A 27951-nucleotide genomic window follows, 5' to 3' on the forward strand; every position below is an offset into this window, starting at 1 on the left:
TGAGACCCACCTTCTGCTCCTTGATTACATTGACAGTAAAGTGCTGACTACCTAACTTCTCTTTCGGGCCTCTATAGTAGCTGATGTAAATGCCTCCCTCCCAATTTCAACACCACCATTGCCATTCATTCCTCAAAAAAAACCCTCAACCCCATTCTTTCAAACTACTGCAGCATCCTCAACCTCCCTTTTCTCTCCCAAGTTCATGATAGTGTTGTTGTTTCGCACCTCCATGCTCAACTTTGCTGCACCTCAATGTTTGAAACTCTTCAATCAGTTTTCTGACTCTTCCACAGCATTTAAGCAGACCTAAATCAAGTCTTAAATAATATCCTTGTGAATGTGATGTGCTGCATTATCCATGTCTTCTTTGACCACTCTTCATCCTTTTTCACTTCAGCGAAAACATCCCTGCTTGCCTGCACACCAATTGCAGCCAGAGCATCTCCAGCGATGGTTTCCTTTCCAGCCCTCACATCACTGTCTATATCACCATCACGGACCTAGCCTTGGCTCCATCCTCTTCATCCACATGCTGCACACGACAATAAAACTTAAAGACACTGGGACACACTCAGCCGAGAATGTGTGGGCTGTCTTATGAGGAAAGGTTAGACAGACCGAGCTTGTTTCCACTGGAGTTTCGAAGTGAGGGGTGATTTGATTGACGTATACAAGGTCTTGAACGGCCTCGACAAGGTGGACATTGAAAGGATGTTTCCTCTTGTGGGCGAGTCCAGAACTAGGGGGCACTGTTTTAAAATTAGGCTTTGCTCTTTTAGGACAAAGATGAGGAGAATATTTTTCTCTGAGGATTGTGCGACTTTGGAATTCTCTGCCTCAGAAGGGGGTGCAGGTGGGGTCATCGAATATTTTTAAGGCAGAGGTAGATAGATTCTTGTTTGGTAAGGGAATCAAAGGTTAATCAGGGTTAGATGGGAATGTAGAAATCGAAACATAAGATCAGCCATTATTGAATGGCGGAGCAGGCTCGAGGGGCCGGATGGTCTACTCCTGTTCCTATTTCTTATGTCAACTTTCATATGTATCTGATGAGACGAAGCTCTAACACTCTGCTTTTTTGTCCACTTCTGTGCTGCTTCTGAGTTGTCAGAATGCTCGTCCAAAATCTAGTGTTGGTTGAGTCAGTTAACAGTCAAACAAAAAATGGGAACACCGAAGCTATCATTGCTAGCTACTTTCAAAATTTCCATACCCTCACCTCAAGTTCTGTCCTCTTCCCTGACCACTATCAAACTGAACTGATCTGAAATTTCAGCATCATATTCAACCTTTAGTTGAGTTTTCAGCTCCTACATCATGCCTACTAGTGAAACTCTGCTGCCCTCATTCTACCCAGCGCCATCCCTCACCTATCATTTTAACTTCCAGGCTCACAATGGCTTCCAGTGCACAATACCTCAAAATTAAACATTTTGTCCTTTTGTTTAAATCCCTTTAAGAGCTAGCTGCTCTCTATGTTTTCTATATCAGAAGGTGTTAAATAAATGCAAGATGTTTTTGAGAATAAAAGCAAAAGTGGAATGTTCATTACCTGTGAAGCTTCTCCACCAGCTCCAAACTGGCTTGAACTGGTTTGCGTCCCATCAGGCTGACTTCCACCCAGTGGCCCAAGTCGTTGCTTTACTGATGCATTTGTTAGTACAAAAGATCCTGGGCTTTGGTTTCGGTTTAATATCTGGAACATAGATAAAATGATCATGGGAGTTAGAAGTTAACACATAACTTCTTTATTCACACTCATTTTTTAGGATTTTATAGCCATATGTTTGTATATTCTGAACATGATCCTTGGACCTATGGAAACTTTGTTTCAAAAATAGGCCAGATTAGATGAAAATAACCTCTCATGTCAGAGTCATTACACACAGAAAGAGGCTAGTCAGCCCATCGAGTCCATGCTGGTTATAGGGTCCAAAAGTTTAAAAAGTAATTTTATCCCAAAGAAGTGGGGAAGGTGGTGGCATAGTGGTATCATCACTAGACGAGTAATCCAGAAACCCAGGGTAATGCTCTAGGGATCTGGGTTCGAGTCCCACCAGGGCAGATAGTGAGATTTGAATCCAATAAAAATCTGAAATAAAAAAAATCTAATGATGACCATAAAACCATTGTCGATTGTTGTAAAAACCCATCTGGTTCATTAATATCCTTTAGGGAAGGGAATCTGCTGTCATTACCTCGTCTGGCCTACATGTGACTCCAGACCCAAAGCAATGTGGTTGACTCTTAAATGCCCTTTGAAATGGCCCAGCAAGCCACTCAGTTCTCAAGAGCAATTAGGGATGGGGAGTAAATGCTGGCCTAGCCAGTGATACCCACATCCCATGAATGAATAAAGTGATAAAATTGTCCATAAAAGGAGTTACTGCAATAACTTATCCTTTGCAATGTTACAAGCACAAGATCTAATATATACAAATTAACTATTAAGGCTGATTAGAGGCAAACACAAATACCTAAACAAGAATCAGTGTAAAACATGTAGCACTGGTGAAATCACCAGCTGCCAATGTTTAGCAGAAACCAAATTTTTCCATTTCCTACTTATTCTTTTATTTCCAGTCCTGCTGGATATCACTCAAAATCCAGTTCTGTATGCTTTTTTTCATAAGAGGCACAGAAGCAAGAGAAAGGAGAGGGAGAAAAAGTGGTGGTTGGGGCATGCTAGAGGCACCAACCCCAAAAACCACTGAATCAAATCGTCTTTTCAAATTCACTGACAAGAATGTTGAATGGTTTGAATAGGCCTTGATTGAATGCTTTGGACATGTCAAAGGGTGTGGTAAGGCCATTTTCTTCATCAGTGATTGCGCCTACAACAGTTGGGCCTTTCACTGCATTGAAGTCATAATTTGTGTAACTGCTTAATGTAAATAGATTGCAAAGCACCAAAATATTCTTTCACCTATCATATAAAATATATGGTTTCCTTCCTTTTATTATAAGGTCAGCCATCTTAATTTGCAACACATCTGATTTAGAAGGAAAGCACCTGCTTTTTGCCAACGAGCTTCCTTATGTGTTTGGATACTACTTCTTCATGTAGGAAAAAGACAATGACACCCCACTTTTTCAATAATTTGTTCAAAGCTGAAATTCATCGTGAGGTAATTGTGTGTCTGAAGCTATATCGTGCTGCTTTACACTGTAGCAAACAACAAACGTGCTAAAGTTCTGTCATAAATGTCCTACATTTTAATGAAAACAGAATAGATTACAATCAATCATGGTTACTGGAAACTGAGCAGTTCTGGAATTTGTTTTGAACTTTCTACTAGGAGTCTAAGATACAAAAAAATTGACTTTCTATTTAAACAGGTTCATTTTTAACTAGAAGTGGCATTTATCAGTTATGCAAATTTATAAGTCTTCAAAATAATGTGCACATGGAGTCCACTCAAATGTACTTTATTTTTCCAATGGGATCTATGCTCATAGTTGATCTCCTTAAGGTGGCATTAAGTTAGATAAATTGAATTATCAGTTTTGGTTTCCAGATAGGAAATTGAAAGATCTTTATACCAAATGTACAATATGCACCAGTCTGATTATTGAAGTGTTAGAAATACAGTAAAAAAGTAAAACAGTACCTTATGAACAGTGCTGTGCTGTGATACTGCTAACTGTTGTGTCTGTACTTGCTGATGCTGTTGTTGATGTTGAACTCCGTTGTTCTCTCTGTGCCAGTATACCCTAATAAATCTGTTGTTCAATACTGCTGCAGTGCTGGAAATAGCCCGTTTTGCCTCTTCGTTATGTGAGTATTGAATGAGAGCTGCTTCTGGATCACCACCAAAGGCAACCTATGGGATACAATGGAGGGGGGTGGTTGGAAACAAAACATTGAATATAATGTCGGTACGTTCATTTGAGAAAATAATAGCTTTAGGTTCTATTTGTGCCTACCATTGGGAATGGTGTTCAGCTGATCAAAGCCAGACTCCTTTGTTTCATCTTTAAAACTACAGCACACACAAAGCTAGCTGAAATGTTTTAAGATTCCTGCACTAGTCATAGAAGTGTCGTCATTTCTTTCCTAGATAAAAATGTCATCCTGGTAAATCATTTAACTTGTCTATTTTGTTACAGTGCAATGGTTATTGACTCAAATGTTAAGCCAACAAAACTTTGTGCTGGAGATCAAACTATGTGGCTGCAACACCAATATTCCAACTGCCCCATTTTTGATCCTGACATGTCGCTCAAGTTTGGAGGCAGTTTTTTTTCAAACAATATGTTTTAAAACCACCAACGAAACAGACCATACAAGGTTTAGTGATGAATAATAACTAGAATTAGTTAACAACAAATAGTAAGGGAACATCATGAATGGTGACCATTACATGATTGCAAGTTGATAGTGGGTTTGAGGAAGAGACGGAAGTGTCAAAAACCATAGTTTAAAGTTTAATTTTCAGAAAGATGAGAAATAAATTGACCCAATTTCCATCTTAGCCTGCACCAGGTCCTGCTCACTCTTCACCCGTTCTTCTTGACCAATAATGGCCCCCCGGCTCCCAATACCTCAAATTCAGAATCTTGCGCTAAAATACCTTCATGACCTCGCCTCTCCTCATCGCTGTATTTTTCTACAGTCCTGTAAAGATCCTCCATCAAACTTTCCATTCCTCTGCCTTTTGTGAAACCCTCCCTTCTTTCATTCACCATTCTCAGTCATGTCTTCAGCACTCTGGGCTCTGGAATTTCTTCTCTAAACTGTTCTGTTTCCTCTTTAACAACCTCTTCAAACCTCCCTCTTTGACCTAGATTTTTGACCCCTCCTCACACCTTGCTCTTTGGCTGAGTGCCATTTTTGTCTGATTACACTTCTACAAGGTCTCTTCCTATATTAAATGCACAATATATATGCAAAATGTTGTTCTATGCAGTAAAACCAATTCTCCAGTGTTTTGTCCATTAATTATTCTCAAATTAGAATGGTAGGTTTGAAGGATAAGATTATAAGATTCATTTTTCGAACGAGAAGAGAAAAACTCAAATCTACATGACTAGTGCTGTGATATTCCTATATCCAAAAAAGGTAGGTTCTCCATGTAAGCCTTAAGTTTGTAATTACAAAAAAAATCCTGCGTACCCCATCTTTATTCTCTCATTTAAGCACTTTTAAAAGTACCCATTACTAATTACTTCTGTGAATTGCTATACATCTGTTTTAAAGTCCTAGATGGAGGCCATTCCACCCATGAGTCTATGCCAGCTCTCCGTGGAGCAATCCAGTCAATACCATTATCCCGCTCTATCCCTGTAGTACAAAAAAGTTTATTTCCTTGAACTGCCCATTCAATTTTCATCCGCGTAGGCAGTGAGTTCCAGGTCATTGACACTTGCCGCATAAAAAAGTTCTTCCTCGTAAGTCCCCTGCATCTCTTGCCCAAAACCTTAAAGCTATACCCTCTCTTTTTAAGCAGTCCCTCAGAATCAATAATGACTTGCTTCCACTCCTGTTCTCCATGGGTTCTGAAATGACCAATGAGTCAGGTGCATGATCTGCAGACTCTGTCACGTGTGGAGCTTGAAGGATCGGGAAGATAAGGCGTTTGGAGGTTTGTGCACACTCTCTGACACCTTGAATTCGCTGTAGCATGCTCCCAAAGTCTCTTGACGTGTTTGGTGCCTTCCTGAATGAACCTTCTCTAATTTGATCGATCACAAGCCAGAGACTCCCATGATTCAGCAGGAATGTTTGACCTCTTCAGGGATGCTTTGAAAAGATTGCTGTCCTCCTAGAGTCTCCTGCTGCAACTGAGTTCAGAGTGGAACAGTTGCTTCGTGAGTCTGGTGTTAGGCATATGAATGACATGTCTCTGCCCCCCCATCAATTAAGATCAATGATGAGATCCTGGAAAATGTTCTTTAGTCCTTCTACCATCAGCTAATGGGAATCGTTTTCTTTGTCGACCTTATCAAAAGCTGTCATAATCTTGTGGAGCTCTATCAAATCTCCGCTCAACCTCCTCTGCTCCAAACAGAACAAGCCCAGTTTTTCCAACCTAACCTTGTAGCTAAAATTCCCCCATCCTTGGAACCATACCATTAAATCAGGAGAATTTTTTTTTAGGCCAACCCCAAACTGGATGGCAAATTTTCTGAGCTTTATTACCCCTCCTCAATCCTCCAGTAAACTTAGAAACTGTTTCACAAAGTAAGCATTTATATACTTAATACACTCTCTTGTGGTTAACTATTGTCTTTTCACTTCTAGAGCCAGCATCCGAATCCAACCCAATGCTTCTTACTCATCATGATACAAGTCAAACCAATTGGCTGCACTGATCACTGATTTGCCACCAATATTCAGAGAATAAAAAGATAGCTTGCGTGGGAAGTATAAAGTTCACTTTGAATTTTGCTTTCAAAGTCTGGAGTTAAAGCACATAAATGGTAGAGTAATAGATGCATATTTACAAACAGCGAACTAACCAAAAATACAAAGCTGTGTGTGTCCCAAGCTTGTATTCTCAGCACTTTTGTTTACAGCAGCAAGGCATGGACAACTTATGCAAGCCAAGAAAAACAGCTGACCAGCTTCCACTTCCATTGCTTCTGATGAGTAATGGGCATCACCTGGCAAGCATAGCAGCAAGCAATGATCTCCAGCAGGTTTGCCTTCAGCAGCAACTCCATTGGCTGGGTAGAGTGAGCTGAATGAGTGACAGCCACATCCCTAAAGACATATTCTATGGTGAATTTGCTATCAGCACGAGGCCACATCTGCGATACAAGGATGTCTTCAAGTTGACTGGGATCGAAGTCAATGCCTGAGAAGTCCTCACTGCTGACTGGAGAGTCTGGGGATCAGCAGTCAGGAAAGGTGTGAAAAAAAAAAAAGGACAAAGCAAATGATCAGATGGCAGAAAAGAGCCCGAATGAAGGAAAAAAATATCAGTCAACCTCGGACCAATGCTGTTCATCTGTGCCAGCTGTGGAAGGGACTGCCACTCGTGCACTGGCCTCTACAGCCACAACAGACAATGTTCAATACAGAAGTGATCTATACCCTGGGCACAGTCCAGCATCTCCCATGACAGACGGATGCCAATATTTTGCACGTGGAACAGGCTTTGCACAGCTTGATGAAGCTGGGAGTCAAAAATAAGCTAGTGTGCCAATTACCAGCACTAAAAGCTCTCTCTTTGAGGTATAGATTTTCATCTGAAAGCAGGTGAACTGTTGAACAGTAATATCTAATATCATTGCTCCTTTACAAACAGAAGCTAATGCCCCATTTATCACGACTCAAGCAAAAAAAAAATTTTAATTCCTTATAAAACTATGTCAGTCTAAACTATGCCAGTCTCCTTACCTGAATGTTGACAATAGTACCAAATTTACTGAAATGCTCATTGAGCTGGGTGATGGTGTTCATTTCCCTTGGTATTTTGCGAACCTCTAGCTTTGTATTATCATAGGTGTGTTGAGTCTTCTTCTGAAACCCTTGCTTGTTTTGATGGTTAAAATTTTGCCTGCTGATTTAAAATAAAGTACAACATTTACATTATGGCACCCAAGACCCAAGCATTTCGCAGTCTGGATAAGGATTTGCCATCAACAGTGGGCCTAAGTTAAAATTGGTTGTGTGAAAGATAGATTCCACACCAAATTTCAGTTTTGGAGAAGTGAATGAAATGTGAAATCAGTACATTCAAATGATTGCTACCAGAATATCTATCTTCCATTCATCTGATGTTGCAAAATATTAACAATTAGATGTTTTGAAATTCCTAAAATGAACAAAGATATAATTTCCCGCCCCAAAAAATTCCAGAAATGTTACAGTGCATTGACACACCTGCACTCTATATCAAAGGAGGTAGGTTTGAACCCAAGAAATTCACAACACAGCAACTTTTCTATTTTAGCAGTCAAGGGAACATGCAAAGTAAAGACCAGACTTGTACTCAAAATTCAAATTAATGCTTCTCATCATGTTCTGTTCGTTGCTCTTTTGACTTGGAAATGGAACACAAATCAAAGTGAAAAGTACTTGAGGAATTGTTTACATTAAAAGCAATCGAATCATCACGTTAATAAATTTATCAGTATGGATGGATGGTACAGTCAGTATAAATCCACAACAGGCTCATGGGAACAAATCCTTCTCTCTGCTGGTTGCAAGAGCTTGATGAAAAATCAAGCCTGAGCACTCAGTACCTAGTGCATCTGTCCATGCTAAACCCAATTTAGGAGTATTTATTCCATGAAATGGGTATCATCCATTCCTTGCCCTAGAAAACACAAATATTCACAGTGCAACCTTACTTTTCCAGCCAAGGTTTTTTTGTAGGTGGTCCATCCACAGACACTACAGTCCTTTTCCTAGGTTCTGGTTCAATAACTACACGAGAAACGTTGTTGCTGGCTGTGGTAGCTGTACAGATCTCCGCTTGATTAACTTTCACAGGCACTGGAGTATTGAAGAATAAGAAAATTAACAACATCCCTGTTAGCCATCTGAATACACAAATTGTACCCAAATTCTATGCAGCGTAAAATACCTTACGAAATGTTATTTGGTTTCAGCTTGGATGCATTTTAAGTCAAAGCTACCCTAAGAACAATGCCATGATGTTCCAGATTCTCGGTTTATATCCTTGGCATGCAGCTCCACAGAGAGGTAGAAATAGAAAGTGATGTCATGTTATCTCAGTGCAAAAACATTGTGCCGTGCTGATGCAAAAACACTTCAGATGCATTTCGTGTCATATTATCTACTTCCATCCTGTGGGGTTCATATGCAGTGAGACTGCTGCAGCTGATTCCGATCTAATTAGCATTCAAGGGAGACAACCATCTCTAAACGCCAACCCAAAACATAAAATAGCCTGTGATTAGCCCAACCAATTGAACATGGGCATTGAAATCTGTGAATAAATTGCTTAACTTAAACAAATTGTAATCTATTTCACTTTTATCAAGTCCATAAAAGCCCTCCCAGATTAAACCGGATAAAGACAAGTTCTTTGCTCTCAGTATTCTTTCTGTCAAGAACTTCACTGAGCCAAGTTTTAACAGAAAGTAGCATTCAGACCCAAATTCAAAACCAACAAGTTGAAACTATACCAACAATGAATCTTTGAGCTATGAGCTAATTCAAATTGTGACTATAATTATATGTGGAGAGAGAATTGATTACATTTCAGGTCGATAACCCATTGAATGTTAACTCTGTTTCTCTCTCCACAGATGCTGCCAGTCCTACTGAGCAGTTCCAGCATTTTCTGTCTTTATTTGTTATTCCAGCATCCGCAGTGTTTTGCTTCAAACAATACGTAAACAATGGTTTACTCATCTGCTTGTAAATGCATGTTTTTGAATTTATAAACAATAATTAAAGGTAGCTTATGTTTCAATCATTAATTAGTAGGGGCACAGTGACAAGACAGAATCCAAAAATTCAATGACAAATTCTAAGTGAGCTGGACAACCCAATAGCTCAATCTTTATATATTGTGTTATAAATTAGATTTATTAGATAATTGATTTGGCAGTGTAGAATCTCTTAAGTACCAGGGCCACAGACATGGATTCACTCCACAAACATCTTTTTCCCAATATAGACTCAAGTTAAAAAGAGACAATCAGTCGTACACCAGGTATATTTTTCCCCTATTCAAATGAATTTACTTTAACTGCATAGTTCAACTCATTTGGACTGGAAATTTCTTGATTATCTTTATGACCAATTAGGAAAATAAATTAACATTTTTGGAACAACTTCTAATAAATACTCATGTTCAAAAACTGTTTTTGCAAGAAAATCATTTCGATCCATCTTAGCCTTGCCACAATTATCAGACAAGATGCAACCAAAAGCTTTCCAACAGTGTTTCTACCATTACATTTCAAATTAAGCATCATATAAATGCAAGGAATCTGCCAAGCATGTCTTAGACATCTTCAGAATGTACATCTAATTAAAAATTTCAGTCCTTACTAACTCCTAAATTACAACATAAATTCTGAACCAACACCACCTTGTAAATAAGAAATTCTGTTAATAGTTAAACACCACTTGCTAACTGCCTGCTACAAACGGCATCTTTTACCTCGTGAAGGGCCATCCATGGTGCTGGAAGTTAAACCAATCAGATTTGGACGTTCAGTCTGAACTCGTGGGATGTAGTGTCGATACTGAGGCCTGGCACCACCAGTAATACTGGGAGCTTCGGGGTTATACCCATCAGGCTCATAGTTATCTGAAACAGAAAAGCCTCATCATAATCTTTTATTGAGGCAAAGTGGCACAGCAATAAAGTTAGGAATCTGGTCATATTGCAATGGGTTCTTAGAAATACATTTTTAGAAGTCAAGCTAAAAGGAAACTGGAACCCAACTATATTCCATACCATGATTGCTGACAATACTAGAAATTGTAATCAGTGATTCAATGCACCAGTCAAAATATTTAGCTGCTGTCAAGCAAGGGGGAAAAATTAACATTTCAAACATCTCAAGTTAATATACACATATAATAACTAAAAATTTTATATACACACATAGCGAAACATTTTACATAACTTAGAAAAAAGTTCTAAAGACTGCAGTCCAATATCTCAGCTGGTTCAGATGGCAAATAGCCAAGACATTCAGACCAAAGAGATCTGAGATTCAGTTCTTGATCTGTGCTGAAACAGATCATTTCAACCAGGTTGATGGCGAGGCACCACAATGGGCCTCCATGCCCAGGGCCAGGAAAAGGAAAAAAATGAGCCAAAGTTCTTGCTCTCAATTGTTTTCCTTCATTCCCTGTTGGAAAGTGTTCAAGCATGCTCATTGTTGATGATCACATCGGGGTTGGCTATGATTCCTCCATAGTAGCCTGCTGACACTCATCAACACGGAGCACAGATGTAAAAGGCCACTGGGGTGAAAAGGCAGCATGCAAGCAGTAGACTGTGGAACTAGACCCGAGAACTGATACCTTCAGGCAAGGAGAGGACAAAATTGGCATAATTACTTTTGGGAATATAAGGCTATGATTTATAAGTCTAAGGAGATAGCAGTGACATTGAAATTGTGCCAGACCCCATCTGGAGTTCAGCTTTTGGCTTCTATGGACAAAAATTTAACCACTGGAAGAGTCGGCAGGGAATACACCCCCACTGAAATCAGCAGTGCAGCACTCTGTGGATCGGTTGGCCACTACTGAGGCTACAAGCAATTCCACAAGTCAGTGGTTGAGCCAGGATACTGCTAAGTATGGGGGGTGTTGCAGTGGGGACAACCGGAGAGGCTCCAGAGTCCGGGGATCTTCATGAAGAGGCTGGGGGAATGGGGAGGGGATGGCATGGTGGTGGGTGTGAGGGAGCAAAGGGTGGGAAGGTGATCCTGAAAAAGGGCCAATGATTGAGAGCCCTCAACCCGAGGCCTGAGGAGTGCACCCTGCCTAGTTTCATCCTGTTTTTGATCTCCTCTTGCCGGCCTCAAAATTGCAGCTAGGTGGGAAGCAATCCTCAAGTGAGTTACAAATTGCAGCTGGTATAATAAGCATGCATCTTTTGCTTCCCTCATCACTGCACCACCTGTTCCCTCACAACAACCCTATCCTTGTGACTTTTTCCTTTCAGGTATCCATGAAATGCTACCTGGCCCAACAATACTAAAAGAATGAGAAGACACCAAAGGAGAAGAAACACCACTCAATTTCACCTTTGCAGCCACCAGCCCAAATACTGGCATTGTGCATTCCTTAGAGGATTGCACTGAAGTGGCATCTGCATACGCAGTCATGGCAGTCCAGAACCAGGGCAGGAAGCAAGGGATAGCGCAGGGGCCACTGCCAGGTGGATGAGGTCTCACATGAATTCTACCCCAAAGGACTCAGGTAAGCACATTAATTGGGAAGACTACAAAAAGCATCTGATGGGTATGCACAATAAAATGCCTGGTGTATTCTACCAGAAAGCCTGTGAGCAATGTCAAGGGCACAGAGGATTCCAGCACCACCTTCCTGCAGGGCCTTGCACAGAGCTTAGAGTTCATCCTTTCCAGCATGGAAGTGGTGACCAGCTCCATTAACATATGCTGACCTTGCATGTCTTAACTCTGATATTCCACTGCATCACCCAGATGTTGAGTGACTTCCGTTAGCGCTGCAATGGTAGCTGAGACATTGACCATCACACACTACTTAAATACTGCTATCTAGGCAGCCAGTCCTAATTTATCCCAGCCAAAGTGTTTTTAGATTGTCCTGAGCTTATCACTCACAAGCAACATAGTATGAAGTTATTGCATTACATATGGGCTGATCTCCCATCCCCAATTTTATTTTGTTAAATTTATATGGATGAGCAAATACTATGTGCTGGAGGTATTCCTGTAGGCTTTTCATTGCTTTACTTAGTAGGCACAAGATACAAAATTGACAGGCAGCAAAAGGTCAGCTGGTCCAACAACCCTGCCCCACACCATGGTGGCTGGATCAAATTAGCGATTATGAAACAAAGGTGGAGCTATAAATGGAGTCGAGATAAGGATCGGCCATGATCTAACTAAGTGGCAGACTGGGCTCTAGAGACTATATTGGCCTGCTCTTCTGATTTTCCCCATTCTCATTGTACCATGAGATTGCCAGAATGGTAAAAGGTGGTGAACCAGATGGATCTTGATTTTTTTCTCATCTTAAAATTCCTACATATATAATTGGAAAAATCTCACAATCCAATCTTTGTTCTGGGGTTTACTATCCAGCATCTTAGTATCATTTCTAGACATGTCACATGTTTCGTCACGAGGCTCCAGGTGGCAGAACAAGTGAATGTAACTCTAATTTGCAGTCAGCAGCTTCTGCACTCAAAGAACCAATTATGCAATTGCAACATTTTAATTTTACAAGGTGACTTGAATGAAGCTGTCCTGATTAATACTATACGCCCCCATCCCAGGAGCGAAGTAGAAAATACATGAACTTTTTAAAGCAACAATAGAAGGCAGAACTACTGAATCAAAAAAAATAAAAGTTGTGAAACCTAATAGAATGGAGGATACATATTCAGTAGGAACCTTCCAAAAGAAATCGGATAAATACTTCTTCAAGGAAAAAATAATTGCACAGATATGGGGAAAGAGCAGGGGAGTGAATCTAAATGGACTGCTCTCCGAAAGATCTGGCACAGACTCAATGGACTGAGTGGCCTCCTTCTGCGCTGTATCTTTCTATGATCTTATGGCAGGCAAAGACACAAGGAAAACAGGCACCAAGAGAATGCACAAAGGTAATTAGCTGGCATTTGTATACGATATAGTCTGGTTTGATTTATAATTTGGGGTGTTTATCTTGTGGTGAGTTTTATTTCCGCAATGTGGTCAAGTGAACACTGAGATGATCAATAACCGGAGGAAAGTTATGGTACTATTGGTAAATAGCAAACTGAAGTTCCATTTACTGTATCACAGTCAAGATGAGTCGCTCACAAACATCCAGGCCAGAAAAGGGCTGCTGCCCTGTCCCGCTTCTCAGCTGCGCATCATACAGCTGATGTCAAAGGTTATGCCCTTCTGACGGCAAGGTTGTGCAGCATACAGCAGGATAGCACGGGTCTTGACACCAACTCTGACGAATCCAGCAGGGCTCCCACAGGGCATTCCAGACAGTGTAAATATTGTTTCACAACCCTAAGGGTGTACTTTATGACTTTAAGTTTGTTGCGGTGGCTCAAATGCAGATGATACAGTGGACTGTTGCAGAATGAAGGTATTGTCTCTGCCGCCAGAATGCCAGGCACTGGGGGAAGACGGTGGAATCCCTTTCATTTGCAGTGCATTTAAGAGTTGAGATGCAGTGCCCATAAAGAAATGTGCATGCAATCAATGGCATGCTGAATGCATGTTTAGCCGTGCGTGTTTAAAACGAGATATTAGCTCCAATGTTAAGTTCCAAAACGGCAGCGCTGGTGTCAAATCAGCAAAACCGGTGATGGTCAATAACCAAAGGAAGGTTATGGGACTATTTGTGAATTTGTCTGTTCTGCATACTTCTAGCAGCCACACACTGTGCACCACTAAAACCCTCACCAAAATGAATGTGGCACAACTCACACCAGAAATGCGCGCACATGCCGCAGATACCATTTTGGACATCTAAGGCCAGTCACAGCACCCAAGAAAAAATGGATACTACAGATTCATTTTTCAACTTCTAACTTCTTTCGGAGTGAGATGATTAACAACAGTTACACAAAATATAGGAGGTTTTAAAGACAAGTAATATGTAAATAAAAACTACCATGCTATTTATGGTGTCAACCACAATGAGAAATAAATAATACAGATTCAACAAAAACAGATATAAGTAATTTCTAAAGTTCTCATACAACCTTATGGCATTTTACAATACACAGCAAGTTATAAAAAGCATAAATAAAACCTAATTAAATTCACAAACTCCCACACCCCAATGCTGAAGATCAGATTCAAGGAGGTGAGGCTCAGTTCTCAAGAAGAAGCACCAAAACTGCTTCACTGTGGCAATAAAATACATTCTATATGCAACATCACACATTATAGGCAGATATTCACTCTCCATTGCTCCAGTTTGTTTCTTTCCCCTCCCAGTTTGTGTTTCTCCTTTTTACTCTCTCCCTCCTCTTCCTAATTCCAGTTGCTCTCTCAGAACAAGCTTGCATGCAATTTTCATTGGCCGAAAAGCCATCATTCTCAAAACCAGAGAAATTCTGAGTAGCTGGGAAGCCAGGAGGACTCAGACAAGGCTTAGTTGAAAACCACACCATACCAGCTACCGCATATGCATGAATCATACATTTAAGGATTGTTCCTCCTGTGACAACAGCAGCAACACTCATAAGACCAATTGCCCATTCTGGCAGACTCCCGCCCAAAGAGGGAGGGTTGAGAACTCTTGTTACCATAAAGTTATGTTTCTCAAACATTTTCTCTCTAATCTGTTTGCAGAAAGGGGTATAATTCCTACGTGACTCTCCCACCTCCCTCCCAGTTTCCCACCTCCTTGTCTGGTTCTTCTATTCTGATGTGGTTGCCACTCCCTATCTAACTCCCACCAATTTACACACACTTCCCATTCATCTGGCACCAGCTACCAGCAGTCTACTACTATTACTCCCTTTTTCATTTCTACTTTCCCATTATTCAGTAAAATAAAAATTGGAGATAACAGATGGAAAATGTTGCACAGAAAATAGGAGGAAGAGATAAAAACAATAAGAAAGAGGACAGTAAGAGGGGAATCGGGGAGTGAAAGGTGGTAAGGAAGGTAAAGGAGAAGAAAAAGAGCAGTGAAGGAAAACACAAAGAGGGATACAAGTAAAAGGTAAAGAATGAGAAAACAAAGTGAATATAATATTGGCAGCTGAGCTTCAAGGTCAGTCAAGGTGACAATTCAAACACAGATCGTCAGGACATCTTAGAGCACTTTACAGACAATGAATTATTTATGATGTTGTCACAGTTGGCAGAAGCCAATTTTTGCAGAGCAAGGTCCCACAACAGCAAATGGGATAAATAAACAGACGAGCTCTTTTTGTTGGTCTTGTGGGGTATTACCTAGGAAACTGGGAAGACTCTCCTGCTCATCTTAAGGCAGGTTTGGGTGAGTTTAAGGTCCTTTTGGAAAGTTAGTATCTTACTTATTGCAGCACTGCTTTGAATTTTAGTAGTAATCTTCAAGGTATTCCAAGCCAGGCTCCGATAACCATGGGCCCTGGTACAGATAAGACTGCAAAAATATTCTGTGCCTTATTTACATTATCAACACCCTTGTTGTTATTTTTGATCTCTGTTTATTTAGCCAAGGGTCAGTTTGGTTCAGTGGTAGTATTTTTGCTTCTAAGTCAGAGAATCATTGGTAGAATCTCCATTTCAAGACTCTAGATACTTGAGAATATAATCTACACTAATACTTCAGTGCAATACTGAGGAAGGACTACACTGTCAGAGATAATGTTCTTCAGATGAAATATTAAATGGATCTCAGAGATTTAAAAAAATCCCACAACATTATTCATAAGAGGAGCTAAGGACATCATCAGTGCCATGGCCAACATTTATCCTTCAACCAAAATCAGTAAAATGGAATTCCATCTCATTTATCTCACTACTGTTTGTCAAACCTTGCTGCACACTGCCATCATCTCCCTGCTTCTAAAAATTCTCATCCTTCTTTCCAAATCCCACCATGGCTTCCTTGCCTCTACTTCTGAGATCTCAGCACTACTCTTATGGATCCTCAATTTTCATTGCTCCACCATAGGCAGCCATAACCTAAGATGCTTAGTCCTTAAGCTCTGGAAGTCCTTCCCTAAATTGCTCTACCTCTATCTTCTCCAAAAGACTCCTTGAAACCTAGCTCCTTAACCAAGCTTTTTTCCACCTTTTGTGTGGTTTAGTGTCAATTTTTGTTTGATAACGCTACTGAGAAGCACCTTAGGATATTTTACTATGTTAAATATGCTATGTAAATGCAAGTCGTTGTTGTCACATTATAACAGTGACTTCACCAGGAGCTATATTCCCTGTAAAATGATTTAATTAGCAAGAGAAGTTATATAAATGCAGGTCCTTCTTCTTAAAAAGACTCTGCCATATTTTTCTCCTTATTCGATGATTGAGTACTCATTTCTCTAAGGAATCCGAACTACATTGAAAGGACAAAGGCTACAGTACCTTTGAAGCCTCATATTTCTGGCAAAAAAAAAACACTTTTCAGCTACCATGAATCAGAATGAATTGGACTCTGGGAGAGAGCAGGAGTATGGCATTGAGATAGAGGATCAGCCATGATAAATTGAATGGTTGTGCAGGCTCGAAGGGCCGAATGACCTATTCTGCTCCTATTTTCTATGTTTCAATGATGTTATGCTTTCTTTAGTAAATGCCTGAAAGTTATCTGATTGAATGATGATGCCCTGCATCCGACTGCATAGTTAAAATTTGATGTTTACATCCATGACAAAAATTCAATGAAGCTATAAATTGCACAACATCATGCTTGGTGTACAAACGCACAACCATAGTAGGTACCAACAGCCCACAAACAAAAAAAAACAAATAAAAAGTATAAAAATTTTAAAATTTCAGCCAGAAAGTTTTAAAATCTCAGCCAGAAAGTTAAAGCATATATTTTTGATAAGCTGACAATAGATTGAAAGATTGACAAATTTAGGGCTTTTACATGGAAAGATAATTATTAACATGCCAGTACTACAAATTAAAAATACTTGTATGCTCTGGAGACAAGCAGAAAATTATTTTCATCCTAGCTTATAAATAAGATAACAACTACTTACATTCTGAAGTCACATACGGTGGATACTGAGGTAAAGGTGGGGGCCTTAATCCTGGAGGTGGCAATGTATGTACTGTACTGGCCCCAGAGACTTCAATGCTGTCTGCACCGCTCTTTGGGATTGGATGTGGTCCTACATAGACAACACAGGACATTGTTATTAGCATTGTCAAGTACAATGCAATGCAAAAAGATACATCTATTTATTCAGCAATCATCCATCATGTTGCACTTTCGATTACCAACTGTCTTTCAAAATGACCATATTACCCATTCACAACCACTTACACAGAATCTTTACAGTGCAGAAGGCAGCCAAGCAGCCCATCAAGTCTGCACTGGCTCCCTGAAAGAGCATTCTACCTAGTCTCACTCCCCTGTCTTATCCCCGTGATCTTGCATATTGTCTCTTTTCAGATAACAATCCAATTCCCTTTTGAATACCTCGCTTGAGCCTGCCTCCACCACCCTCTCAGGAAGTTTGTTCCAGATGCCAACTACCCTCTGGGTGAAAAAAAATTTCCTCCCATCACTTATACTCCTTTTGCCGATGATTTTGAATCTCTGCCCTCGAATTCTTGATGCTCTCAAGTAGGAACAGTTTTTCACTATTTACCCTGTCTATACCCCTCAGGATCTTGAATACCTCTATCAAGACTCCTCTCAGCCTTCTTTTCTCCAAGGAAAACAGTCCTAACCGTTCCAATCGATCCTCATAGCTACAGTTCTTTATCCCTGGAATTATTCTTGTGAATCTCCTCTGTACTCTCTCCAATTCCTTCACATCCTTCCTCAAGTTATGGCACCCAGAACTAGATGCAGTGTTCCAGATGAGGCCTAACTAGTGCCTTATACAAGTTCAAAATGACTTCTTTACTCTTGTACTCAATGCCCCGATTAATAAAGCCTAAGGCACTATATGCTTTATTAACTGTTCTCTCAAGGTGTCCTGCCAACTTCAATGATTTATGCACATGTACCCATGTACTTGCTTCAGAGTTTCTCCCTTTATTCTATACTGTCTCTTCACGTTCTTCCTGCCAAGATGAATCACCTCATACTTCTCTACATTGAATCTCATCTGCCACTTGGGTAAAGGTAGCCTTTCTAGCACCTCCTTCTTCCAATCCATCAACATGTCTATGTCCTTTTGAGTTCAAGACTCCCCTCATCACAGTTTCCGTTTCCAGTCTTCATATCATCTGCAAAATTTTGAAATTATGTCCTGAACACCACAGTCTAAGTCGTTAATATATAGCAGGAAGAGCAAGGGTCCCAAGACTGACCCCTAGGGAACTCCACGACAAACCTTCCTCCAATCTGAAAAACAACCATTTATCATTACTCTGTTTTCTGTCACTCGACCAATTTCTTATCTAAGTGCCTACTTTCCCTTTTGTTCCATGAGCTAGAATTTTGCTCACAAGTCTGATTTGTGGCACTGTATCAAATGCCTTTTGAAAATTCATGTACACCACATCAAAAGCATTGCTCTTATTAACCTTCTCTATTACCTCCTCAAAAAACTCCAACAAGTCCATTACATATGATTTTCCCTTAATAAACCCATGCTGACTTTCACTAATTATTCTGCACTTGTCTAAGTGATTTTGTCCCGAACTATCGTTCCCAAAAGTTTCCCTACCACTCAAGTCAAGCTGACTGGTCTGTAGTTGCCAGCTTTATTCTTGCACCCCTTGTTGAACATTCGCAGTTCTCCAGTCCTCTGGCACCACCCGTGTCCAAGGAAGACTGGAAGATTATCACTTTTTGCCTCTGCCATTCCTACTCTCACTTCCCTCAGTACCCTTGGGCACATCTCATCCGGTACCTGATCTATTTTAAAGGTAAAGATAGCCTTTCTAGCACCTCCTTCTTCCAAACTGTAAATTCTTCTCATGTACCAGTTACCTCCTCTCTCACCTCAGCATGGGTAGCAACTTTTTCCTTTATAAAGACAGGTGCAAAGTACTTGTTTAATACCTCTGCTATTTCTCCTGCCTCCGCATGCAAGTCCCCTTTTTTATCCCTAATCGGCTCTATTCTTTCTTTTACCACCCTTTTATTATTTATATGCTTGTAGAAGACCTTGGGATTCCCTTTTATGTTAGCTGCTAATCTCTTTTTATGCTCTCCCCTTGCTTTTCTTATTAATTTTTTCACTTCCCCTCTGGTCCTCTACATACAGCCTGATTCTCCATTGTATTTTCTACCTACATCTGTCATACTCGCATTTCTTCCTTTTCATTTTCACTTCTATCTAGCTCGTCATCCAGATCTAGCTCGTCATCCAGGACACCCTGGATTATTTCTCCTACCTAGCCCCTTCAAGGGAAGAAATCTTGCTATTGCCTGCAACACTTTTTCTTTAAAGGTGGCCCATTGTTCAGCCACCGCCTTTTCAGCAAACATTTGTTTCCAGCTCACTCGACTCAGATGCATTGTCATCCAATCGAAATTGGCTTTCCCCCAGTTATTTATCCCTGCTCTGGATTGTTCCGTGTCCTTTTCCATGGCCAACCTAAACCTTATGATACAATGGTCATGGTCCCCTAAATGCTCTCCCACTGATATTTGATATACTTGGCCCAACTCATTCCCCAGAAACAGGTCCAACAGTGTCCAAAGCCTCATTGGACTAGAAACATATTGCTGCAGAAAATTATCTTGAACACATTCTAGGAACTCTCGCCCCTCTTGTCCCTTTGTATTATTCCTAACCCAGTCTATATTTGAATAATTGAAGTCCCCCATTATAGTTACTGTATAATTCTTGTAACTTCTTTGTAAATTTGTTTCTCTACATCCCTTCCACTAGTTGGTGGTCTATATACCATGCTAATCAATGTCATTGCACCTGATTCATTCCTTAACCTCAAGCCAAAGAGATTCTGTCATTGACCCTTCTGGAGTATCCTCTCTCTCTCCAGTACTGCAATGCCATCTTTAAGCAACACTGCCACTCCCACCCCACCCTGCTTTTCTTCCTTTCCTGTCTCTCCTGATCACCTTGTACCCTGGAATATTTAACACCTTCTTTGTGCTAGGTCTCTGTTATAGCAATAATCCCATAATTCCACTCGTCAACCTGTGACTGTAGTTCAACATTCTTATTAACCACATTCTGTGCATTCACATTAACCCTGATTTAGGCTGTTTTACTTTCCCCGTTATTCTGACCCCACTTAATGACTTACTATTGTCTACTCTAATTCTATCAAACTCTCCGAGTATTCTACTTACTGCGATACTACTCTCTGATAGATCTTCCTTATCAGTTAATACTTCTCTACTTCCCACTGCCAGTTTTTCTCCTCTCCACTCTGAATTTGCCCTCAAGTTCCCATCCCCCTGGCAATCTAACTTAAACCCTCCCTAATAGCACGAGCAAACCTTCCCGCGAGGATGTTAGTACCAGTTAAGGTTTAACTCATCCTTTTTGTACAGGTCCCACCTGCACCAGAACCAGTTTCACACATTATAGTAAGGTTGCTGCAACTGTTACTTTACAGGAGCAGATAGACCAAATAAACAAGGCTATGAATAGAATATGTCAACTAAAGGAAGAATGTACATTAAATCCCAATAGCATGACATAACAAATGTAAATGTTTTATCAAAGTAATTTACCTTAGGAATGGTATTATTGGGCACAGATTTTTTAAAGTGATAAATAGAAGCATCCATAATTAATGGCCCACATGTTAAAGAATTTGTTCTCTGAATATTGCTCACCTCCAAGGTATGTTAAGATAAACCGATGGAAATGAGAAAAGATAATTCTATTTAGGGGCTTTTCTCAAAGTAGCCTCAACCACTGTGTGAGCTTTTAATTCTACACCACATCCTTGGCAGCAGACTAATCTCTGTCCATTTGGGTAGAAGCAGCCCATAGGGAATGCTAGGACATAATTAATATCAAATTAACTCTGATGGATATCATTTGAAACTCTGAGTCAAGATTCAGAGAATAACAATTTATTTCTGTAAATGGTCATGACAGAACAAATTATTTCCACCTTGGTATAAAGCTTTAAGAAACAATCTTTTCTGGATGACAAGGATAAATTCACCACTCAGATTTTACACAGAGATTGAGAAAGAGTGTGTAAGTTTACAAAAGCCCAATGTTTTCTACATGACAAATACAAAACCTGTGTGACTGATGCTATTGTAATGTCAGTTTTGTAACTGAGTACAATGGACTACTATGCTAAATCAGTCCTCCTCCGACTTGAAAGGCTTCTGCTATTTGATCTCACATCTACTCTTCTTACCTTTACTCTCCCAAAGGCAGTGGCTTATGCTAGGGTATAGTTTCACTGCCAATGGTGATTCTCTTTTACCCTTGCCCAAGTTGACCACCTTCATTTATTTGAGCTTTTTTAACCTGAAGAATGTTCAGATGGGGGTGGAAGATGTCTGTTCCTCACTTATATTTCAGTGGCAACCAGGAAAGATCGATTTACGTTGATACAATTCCTTTAACAACCTCAGTACATCCCAAAGTGTTATTTTACTTTTGCTTCATTGAAGCTATGTCTTCATGTCATCCTGCCAAAGATTGCAAAATTTATATTCTTGGGAGGCAGCAAAGTCATTTTTGTCAATTCTCTGCATGCTGGAAAGGCTTCAGGATACTATGAAATGTAAAAGGAATGAAACTTCCTCAAGAATAAAAATAATGAAGTGCTCTGGTGTAGAAACAAACCAACATTTCTCAGTCGAAATAAAGCCACTGCCTGAAGGTGCAAGGTAGAACTGACTGATTCTGAAGCTCACTTCATACTGAGACTGAAATAGAAAGGGTTGCTGACAACAAATAAAGAAAATATACCAGAAATTAGTCTGGAGTTTTGCCATTGGAAATCCTATAAGCAGCAATTAAAATAATAAAAATGCCCAATGCCAGTTTAATGGTTTTCAACAGGATGAAGAGCTCTGCATCTGTGTCAGCATGGTAACTTAATATTCACACAAAATCACAGTGAAGAGGCCCTTCGAACCATCAAGACTGCACCGACACGTGAGAAACACCTGGCCTACCTACCTAATCCCATTTACCAGCATTTGGCCCATAGCCTTGAATGTTATGATGTGCCAAGTGCTCATCCAGGTACTTTTTAAAAGATGTGAGGCAACCCACCTCCACCACCCTCTCAGGCAGTGCATTCCAGACCGTCACCACCCTCTGGGTAAAATATTTTTTCCTCACATCCCCCCTAAACCTCCTGCCGCTCTTCTTGAACTTATGCCCTCTTCTGACTGACTCTTCAACTAAGGGGAACAGCTGCTCCCTATCCACCCTGTCCATGCCCCTCATAATCTTGTACACCTCGATCAGGTCACAGGGAGAGGGGACACAGAATGTTAACAGAACAGGGACACATCATAGTACAGTAAAACAATCAAGTCAGAGGGAGTACAGCTGCAATAAGCTTCAAGGGCGTAAGGCAAGGCTGGATGGCCGCTACTTTAATGCCAGGAGTATTACAGGTAAAACGGATGAGTTAAGGGTAAGGAGTGACACGTGGAATTGTGATATAGTAGCAATCACTGAGACGTGGTTGAGGGAAGAGCAGGATTGAAAGCTCAACATTCCGGGATATAGAATCTTTAGGCGAGACAGGGAAGAGGGTAGAAGAGGAGGAGGAGTTGCATTATTAATTAAGGAGTCAGTTACTGCAGTAAAGAGAGATGATATCTTGGAGGGGGCATCAAATGATGCTTTGTGGATAGAACTTAGGAATAAAAAAGGGGCAAACACATTATTAAGTGTTTATTATAAACCCCCAGATAGTCAGCGGGAAATTGAGGAGCAAATATGTGCGCAATTTGTGGAGGTGTGTAAAAACAATAACAACACAGTAAGTATATTAGGTGATTTCAACTTTCCCAACATTAATTGGGATAGACATAGTGTTAAGGGCTTGGATGGAGTGGATTTCTTGAAATGTGTACAGGAGAACTTTTTAGGTCAATTATAGAGGGTCCAACAAGGGACGGTGCATCGCTGGACCTAATTCTGGGGAATGGGCCGGACAAGTGGCTGAGGATTTTAGCGATAGTGACCACAACATGGTACAGATAAAGTTTGTTATGGACAAAGAAATCGACAAGTTGCAAAAAAATGTTTTGGATTAGGAGAGAGTGGATTTTAGTAAAATAAGGCAGGATCTGACCAAGGTAGACTGGGAACAGCTACTTGTGGGGAAATCTACAGAGGAACAAGGGGGGCTGTTCAAAAAGGAAATGGGGAGGATAAAGGCTCGACATGCTCCCTCTAGGGTGATAGGAAGGAGTAACAAGCCCAGAGAACCATGGATAACCAGAGATATTCAGGTTACGCTGAGAAGGTAAAGAGGGGCTTTTAGCAGGTACAAGGGAAACAAATCAGCAGAGGCATCAGTGCAGTACAGACAGTGCAGGGTGGAGCTTAAGAAAGCAATTAGGAGAGCAAAGAGGGATAAGAGAAAGCTCTGGCTGGTAAAAGTATGGAAAAATCCAAGATATTCGATAGGTATATCAATGGGAAGAGGATAACCAAGGAAAGAGTAGGGCCCATAGGGGTCCAAGGGGGCAATCTACGGGTGGAGCCAGAGGATATCGGTAGAGTGTTGAATAAATACTTCACGTCTGTCTTTAACCAAGAGGATGAGGATGAAGGTATTGAACTTGGGGGGAGAGACTGCGAGGTTCTTAAGCAAATTGATATAGGGAGTGACAAGGTATTGGAGGTGTTGGCAGGCTTAAAAGTGGACAAATCTCCAGGTCCGGATGATTTGTGTCCCAGACTGCGAGGGAGGCAAGGGAGGAGATCACAGGGGCTCTGACCCAAATTTTTAATCCCTCTCTGGCCACGGGGGAGGTGCCAGAGGACTAGAGAACAGCTAATGTGGTTCCGCTGTTTAAGAAGGGTTGTAGAGATAAGCCAGGGAAATACAGGCCAGTGAGTCTCACATCAGTGGTAGGGAAACTATTGGAGAAAGTTCTGAAGGAGAGTATCTATCTCCACTTGGAAAGGCAAGGTTTGATCAAAGATGTCACCATGGCTTTGTCAGAGGGAGGTCATGCCTAACAAATTTGATTGAATTTTTTGAGGAGGTGACCAGGTGTGTAGATGAGGGTAGTGCAGTTGATGCAGTTAATATGGATTTCAGCAAAACCTTTGACAAGGTCCCTTATGGGAGACTTATAAAGAAGGCAAATGCACATGGGATACAGGGTAATTTGATAAAGTGGATTCAAAATTGGCTTAGTTGTAGGAGGCAGAGGGTGATGACAGAAGGAGCTGGCCAGAATTGACTGGGAGATGAGCCTAGCAGGAAAGACAGTGGAACAGCAATGGCAGGAGTTTCTGGGAGTAATTTGGGAGACACAGCAAAAATTCGTCCCTAGGCAGAAGCATACTAAAGGGAGGACGAGGCAACCATGGCTAACAAGGGAAGTCAGGGACAGCATAAAAGCTAAAGAGAAAGCATACAATACGGCGAAGAGCAGTGGGAAACCAGGGGATTGGGAAGCCTACAAAGACCAAACGAGGATAACTAAAAAAGAAATAAGGAGGGAGAAGATTAAATATGAGGGTAAACAAGCCAGTAATATAAAAGATTAGAAAAGTTTTTTTTAGATGTATAAAGGGTCAGAGCGAGGCAAAAGTAGACATTGGGCCGCTGGAAAATGATGCTGGAGAAGTAGCAGTGGGGAACAAAGAAATGGCAGAGGAACTGAATAGGTACTTTGCGTCAGTCTTCATGATGAAAGACACGAGTAACATCCCCAAAGTACAAGAGAGTTGGGGGACACAGGTGAGTATGGTGGCCATTATCAAGGAGAAGGTGCTAGGAAAACTGAAAGGTCTGAAGGTGGATAAATCACCTGGACCGATGGATTACACGCCAGAGTTCTGAAGGAGATAGCTGAAGAGATAGTGGAGGCGTTAGTGGTGATCTTTCAGGAATCACTAGAGTCAGGGAGGGTCCCAGAGGACTGGAAAATCGCTAATGTAACTCCCCTGTTTAGGAAGGGAGTGAGGCAAAAGACAGGAAATTACAGGTTGATTAGCCTGACCTTGGTCATTGGTAAGATTTTACAATCTGTTATTAAGGATGAGATTTCAGAATACTTGGAAGTGCATGATAAAATAGGGCAAAGTCAGCATGGTTTCATCAAGGGGAGGTCATGCCTGACAAATCTATTAGAATTCTTTGAGGAGGTAATGAGTAAGTTAGACAAAGGAGAGCCAATGGATGTTATCTAGTTGGAATTCCAGAAGGCCATTGACAAGGTGCCGCACAAGATGCTGCTCAGTAAGATAAGAGCCCATGGTGTTAGAGGCAAGGTACTAGCATGGATAGAAGATTGGCTGCCTGGCAGGAGGCAGAGAATGGGGATAAGGAGGTCCTTCTCAGGATGGCGGCCGGTGACTAGTGGAGTTCCGCAGGGGTCAGTGTTGGGACCACAACTTTTCACTTTATACATTAATGATCTAGATGAAGGAACTGAGGGCATCCTGGCTAAGTTTGCAGATGCTACAAAGATAGGTGGGGGGACAGGTAGCATTGAGGAGGTGGGGAGGCTGCAGAAGGATTTGGACAGGTTAGGAGAATGGGCAAAGAAGTGGCAGATGGAATACAATGTGGGGAAGTGTAAGGTCATGCACTTTGGTAGCAAGAATAGAGGCATAGACTATTTTCTAAATGGGGAGAGAATTCAGAAATCTGGAGGGCAAGGGGACTTGGAAGTGCTAGTCCAGAATTCTCTTAAGGTTAACTTGCAGGTTGATTCGGGAATGAGGAAGGCAAATGCAATGTTGGCATTTATTTCAAGAGGACTAGAATATAAAAGCAGGGATGTGCTGCTTGAGGATTTATAAGACTCTGGTCAGACCACATTTAGAATATGGTGAGCAATTTTGGGTCCCGTATCTCAGGAAGGATGTTCTGGCCCTGGAGAGGGTCCAGAGGAGGTTCACGAGAACGATCCCAGGAATGAAAGGCTTAAACATATGAGGAAAGTTTGAGGACTCTGGGTCTATACTCGATGGAATTTAGAAGGATGAGGGGGAATCTGATTGAAACTTACAGAATACTGAAAGGCCTGGATAGAGTACACGTGGAGAAGATGTTTCCATTAGTAGGAGAGACTAGGACCCGAGGGCACAGCCTCAGAGTAAAGGGAAGACCTTTTAGAACAGAGATGAGGAGAAACTTCTTTAGCCAGAGAGTGGTGAATCTATGGAATTCATTGCCACAGAAGGATGTGGAGGCCAGGTCATTGAGTGTATTTAAGACCGAGCTAGATAGGTTCTTGATTGGTAAGGGGATCAAAGGTTACGGGAGAAGGCAGGAGAATGGGGTTGAGAAACTTATCAGCCATGATCGAATGGCGGAGCAGACTCGATGGGCCGAATGGCCTAATTTCTGCTCCTATGTCTTATGGTCTATGGTCTTTAGTGACTAGAAGGCAGTGTCCAGTGGCCTACCACAGGGATCTGTGCTCAGTCTCCTATTATTTGTCATTTATATAAATGACATAGATGACTATGTGGGGGTAGGATTAGTAAGTTTGCGGATGACACAAAGATTGGCCGTGTGGTTAACAGTGAGGTTGAGTGTCTTGGGATACAGGAAGATAGACGGGATGGTCAAATGGGCAGATAAGTGGCAGATGGAATTTAACCCTGAAAAATGTGAGGTGATACACTTTAGAAGGAGTAATTTGACAAGGAAGTATTCAATGAATGGCATGGCACTAGGAAGTTCTGAGGAACAAAGGACCTTGCCGTGTGTGCCCATAGATCTCTAAAGGCAGAGGGTCATGTTAGTGGGGTGGTGAAAAAGGCATATGGGACACCTGCCTTTATCAATCGAGGAATGGATTATAAAAGTAGGGAGGTCATGTTGGAGTTGTATAGAACCTTGGTGAGGCCACAGCTGAAGTACTGTGTGCAGTTCTGGTTGCTACTTTATAGGAAGGATCTCTTTTGCACTGGAGGGGGTGCAGAGGAGACTCACCAGGATGTTGCCTGGGATGAAACAGTTAAGTTATGAAGAGAGGTTGGATAGACTGGAGTTGTTTTCGTTGGATGCTGAACAAGAACTTAGCCTAAAAGTGGCATGCAGTGATTCTGGGATACTCTATATTCAACATTGGTCATCCAGATGTTAGCACCAATTCCCGATAGGCTTCTATTTTGGTGCCATATCGCTTTCCCAATAATTATGTGTGCTGAAAAGCACACAAGTTCTGCCAGCTGAAGTGGTCAGTTTTGTTGTGTGTTAAAAATGTTACTCCTATCCAGCACTCTCACAATAATGTCATTTCAAAAGCAAGCAGCCATCTAAGTATCCAAGCATGTTTAAAAAGAAAGCATACTGAAGCGAAGTCAACTTTTAGTTCTAACTTCAAGCATCTTCCACTTCTTGAGAGAGGAATCATAAATATTTGAAAGCCATCCTTTAACTGGACAATTCATGCTCTCTCCCTCTCTCATGAATTAAACATTCACAAGTGAAAATAAAGGGGAGATGGCTAAACCTGTTAATTACAGGTCAGTCCATTTAACATTGCTGATGAAGAAGCTGTTAGAAACGATAATCCAGAAGAAAACTAATGTAAAAACAAAAAAACTGCGGATGCTG

The 27951-nt window shown here is 41.0% G+C and overlaps 1 protein-coding gene across 4 annotated transcripts in view; it reads right to left on the bottom strand.

Moving 5' to 3' along the window:
* rbm27 (RNA binding motif protein 27) overlaps nt 1-27951 on the bottom strand; it is a 163209-nt gene that overhangs the window by 94620 nt on the left and 40638 nt on the right. For all 4 annotated transcript variants that reach the window (XM_041193308.1, XM_041193306.1, XM_041193309.1 and 1 more), the window contains exons 8-13: nt 17310-17441; nt 10092-10241; nt 8305-8449; nt 7349-7511; nt 3615-3827; nt 1556-1699 (exon numbers count right to left, since the gene is read on the bottom strand). In XM_041193308.1, coding sequence (XP_041049242.1) covers nt 1556-1699; nt 3615-3827; nt 7349-7511; nt 8305-8449; nt 10092-10241; nt 17310-17441 — 947 coding nt within the window. The remainder of the gene's footprint in view (nt 1-1555; nt 1700-3614; nt 3828-7348; nt 7512-8304; nt 8450-10091; nt 10242-17309; nt 17442-27951) is intronic.

Source organism: Carcharodon carcharias, chromosome 8 (assembly GCF_017639515.1).
Source record: "Carcharodon carcharias isolate sCarCar2 chromosome 8, sCarCar2.pri, whole genome shotgun sequence".
Lineage (NCBI taxonomy): Eukaryota > Metazoa > Chordata > Chondrichthyes > Lamniformes > Lamnidae > Carcharodon > Carcharodon carcharias.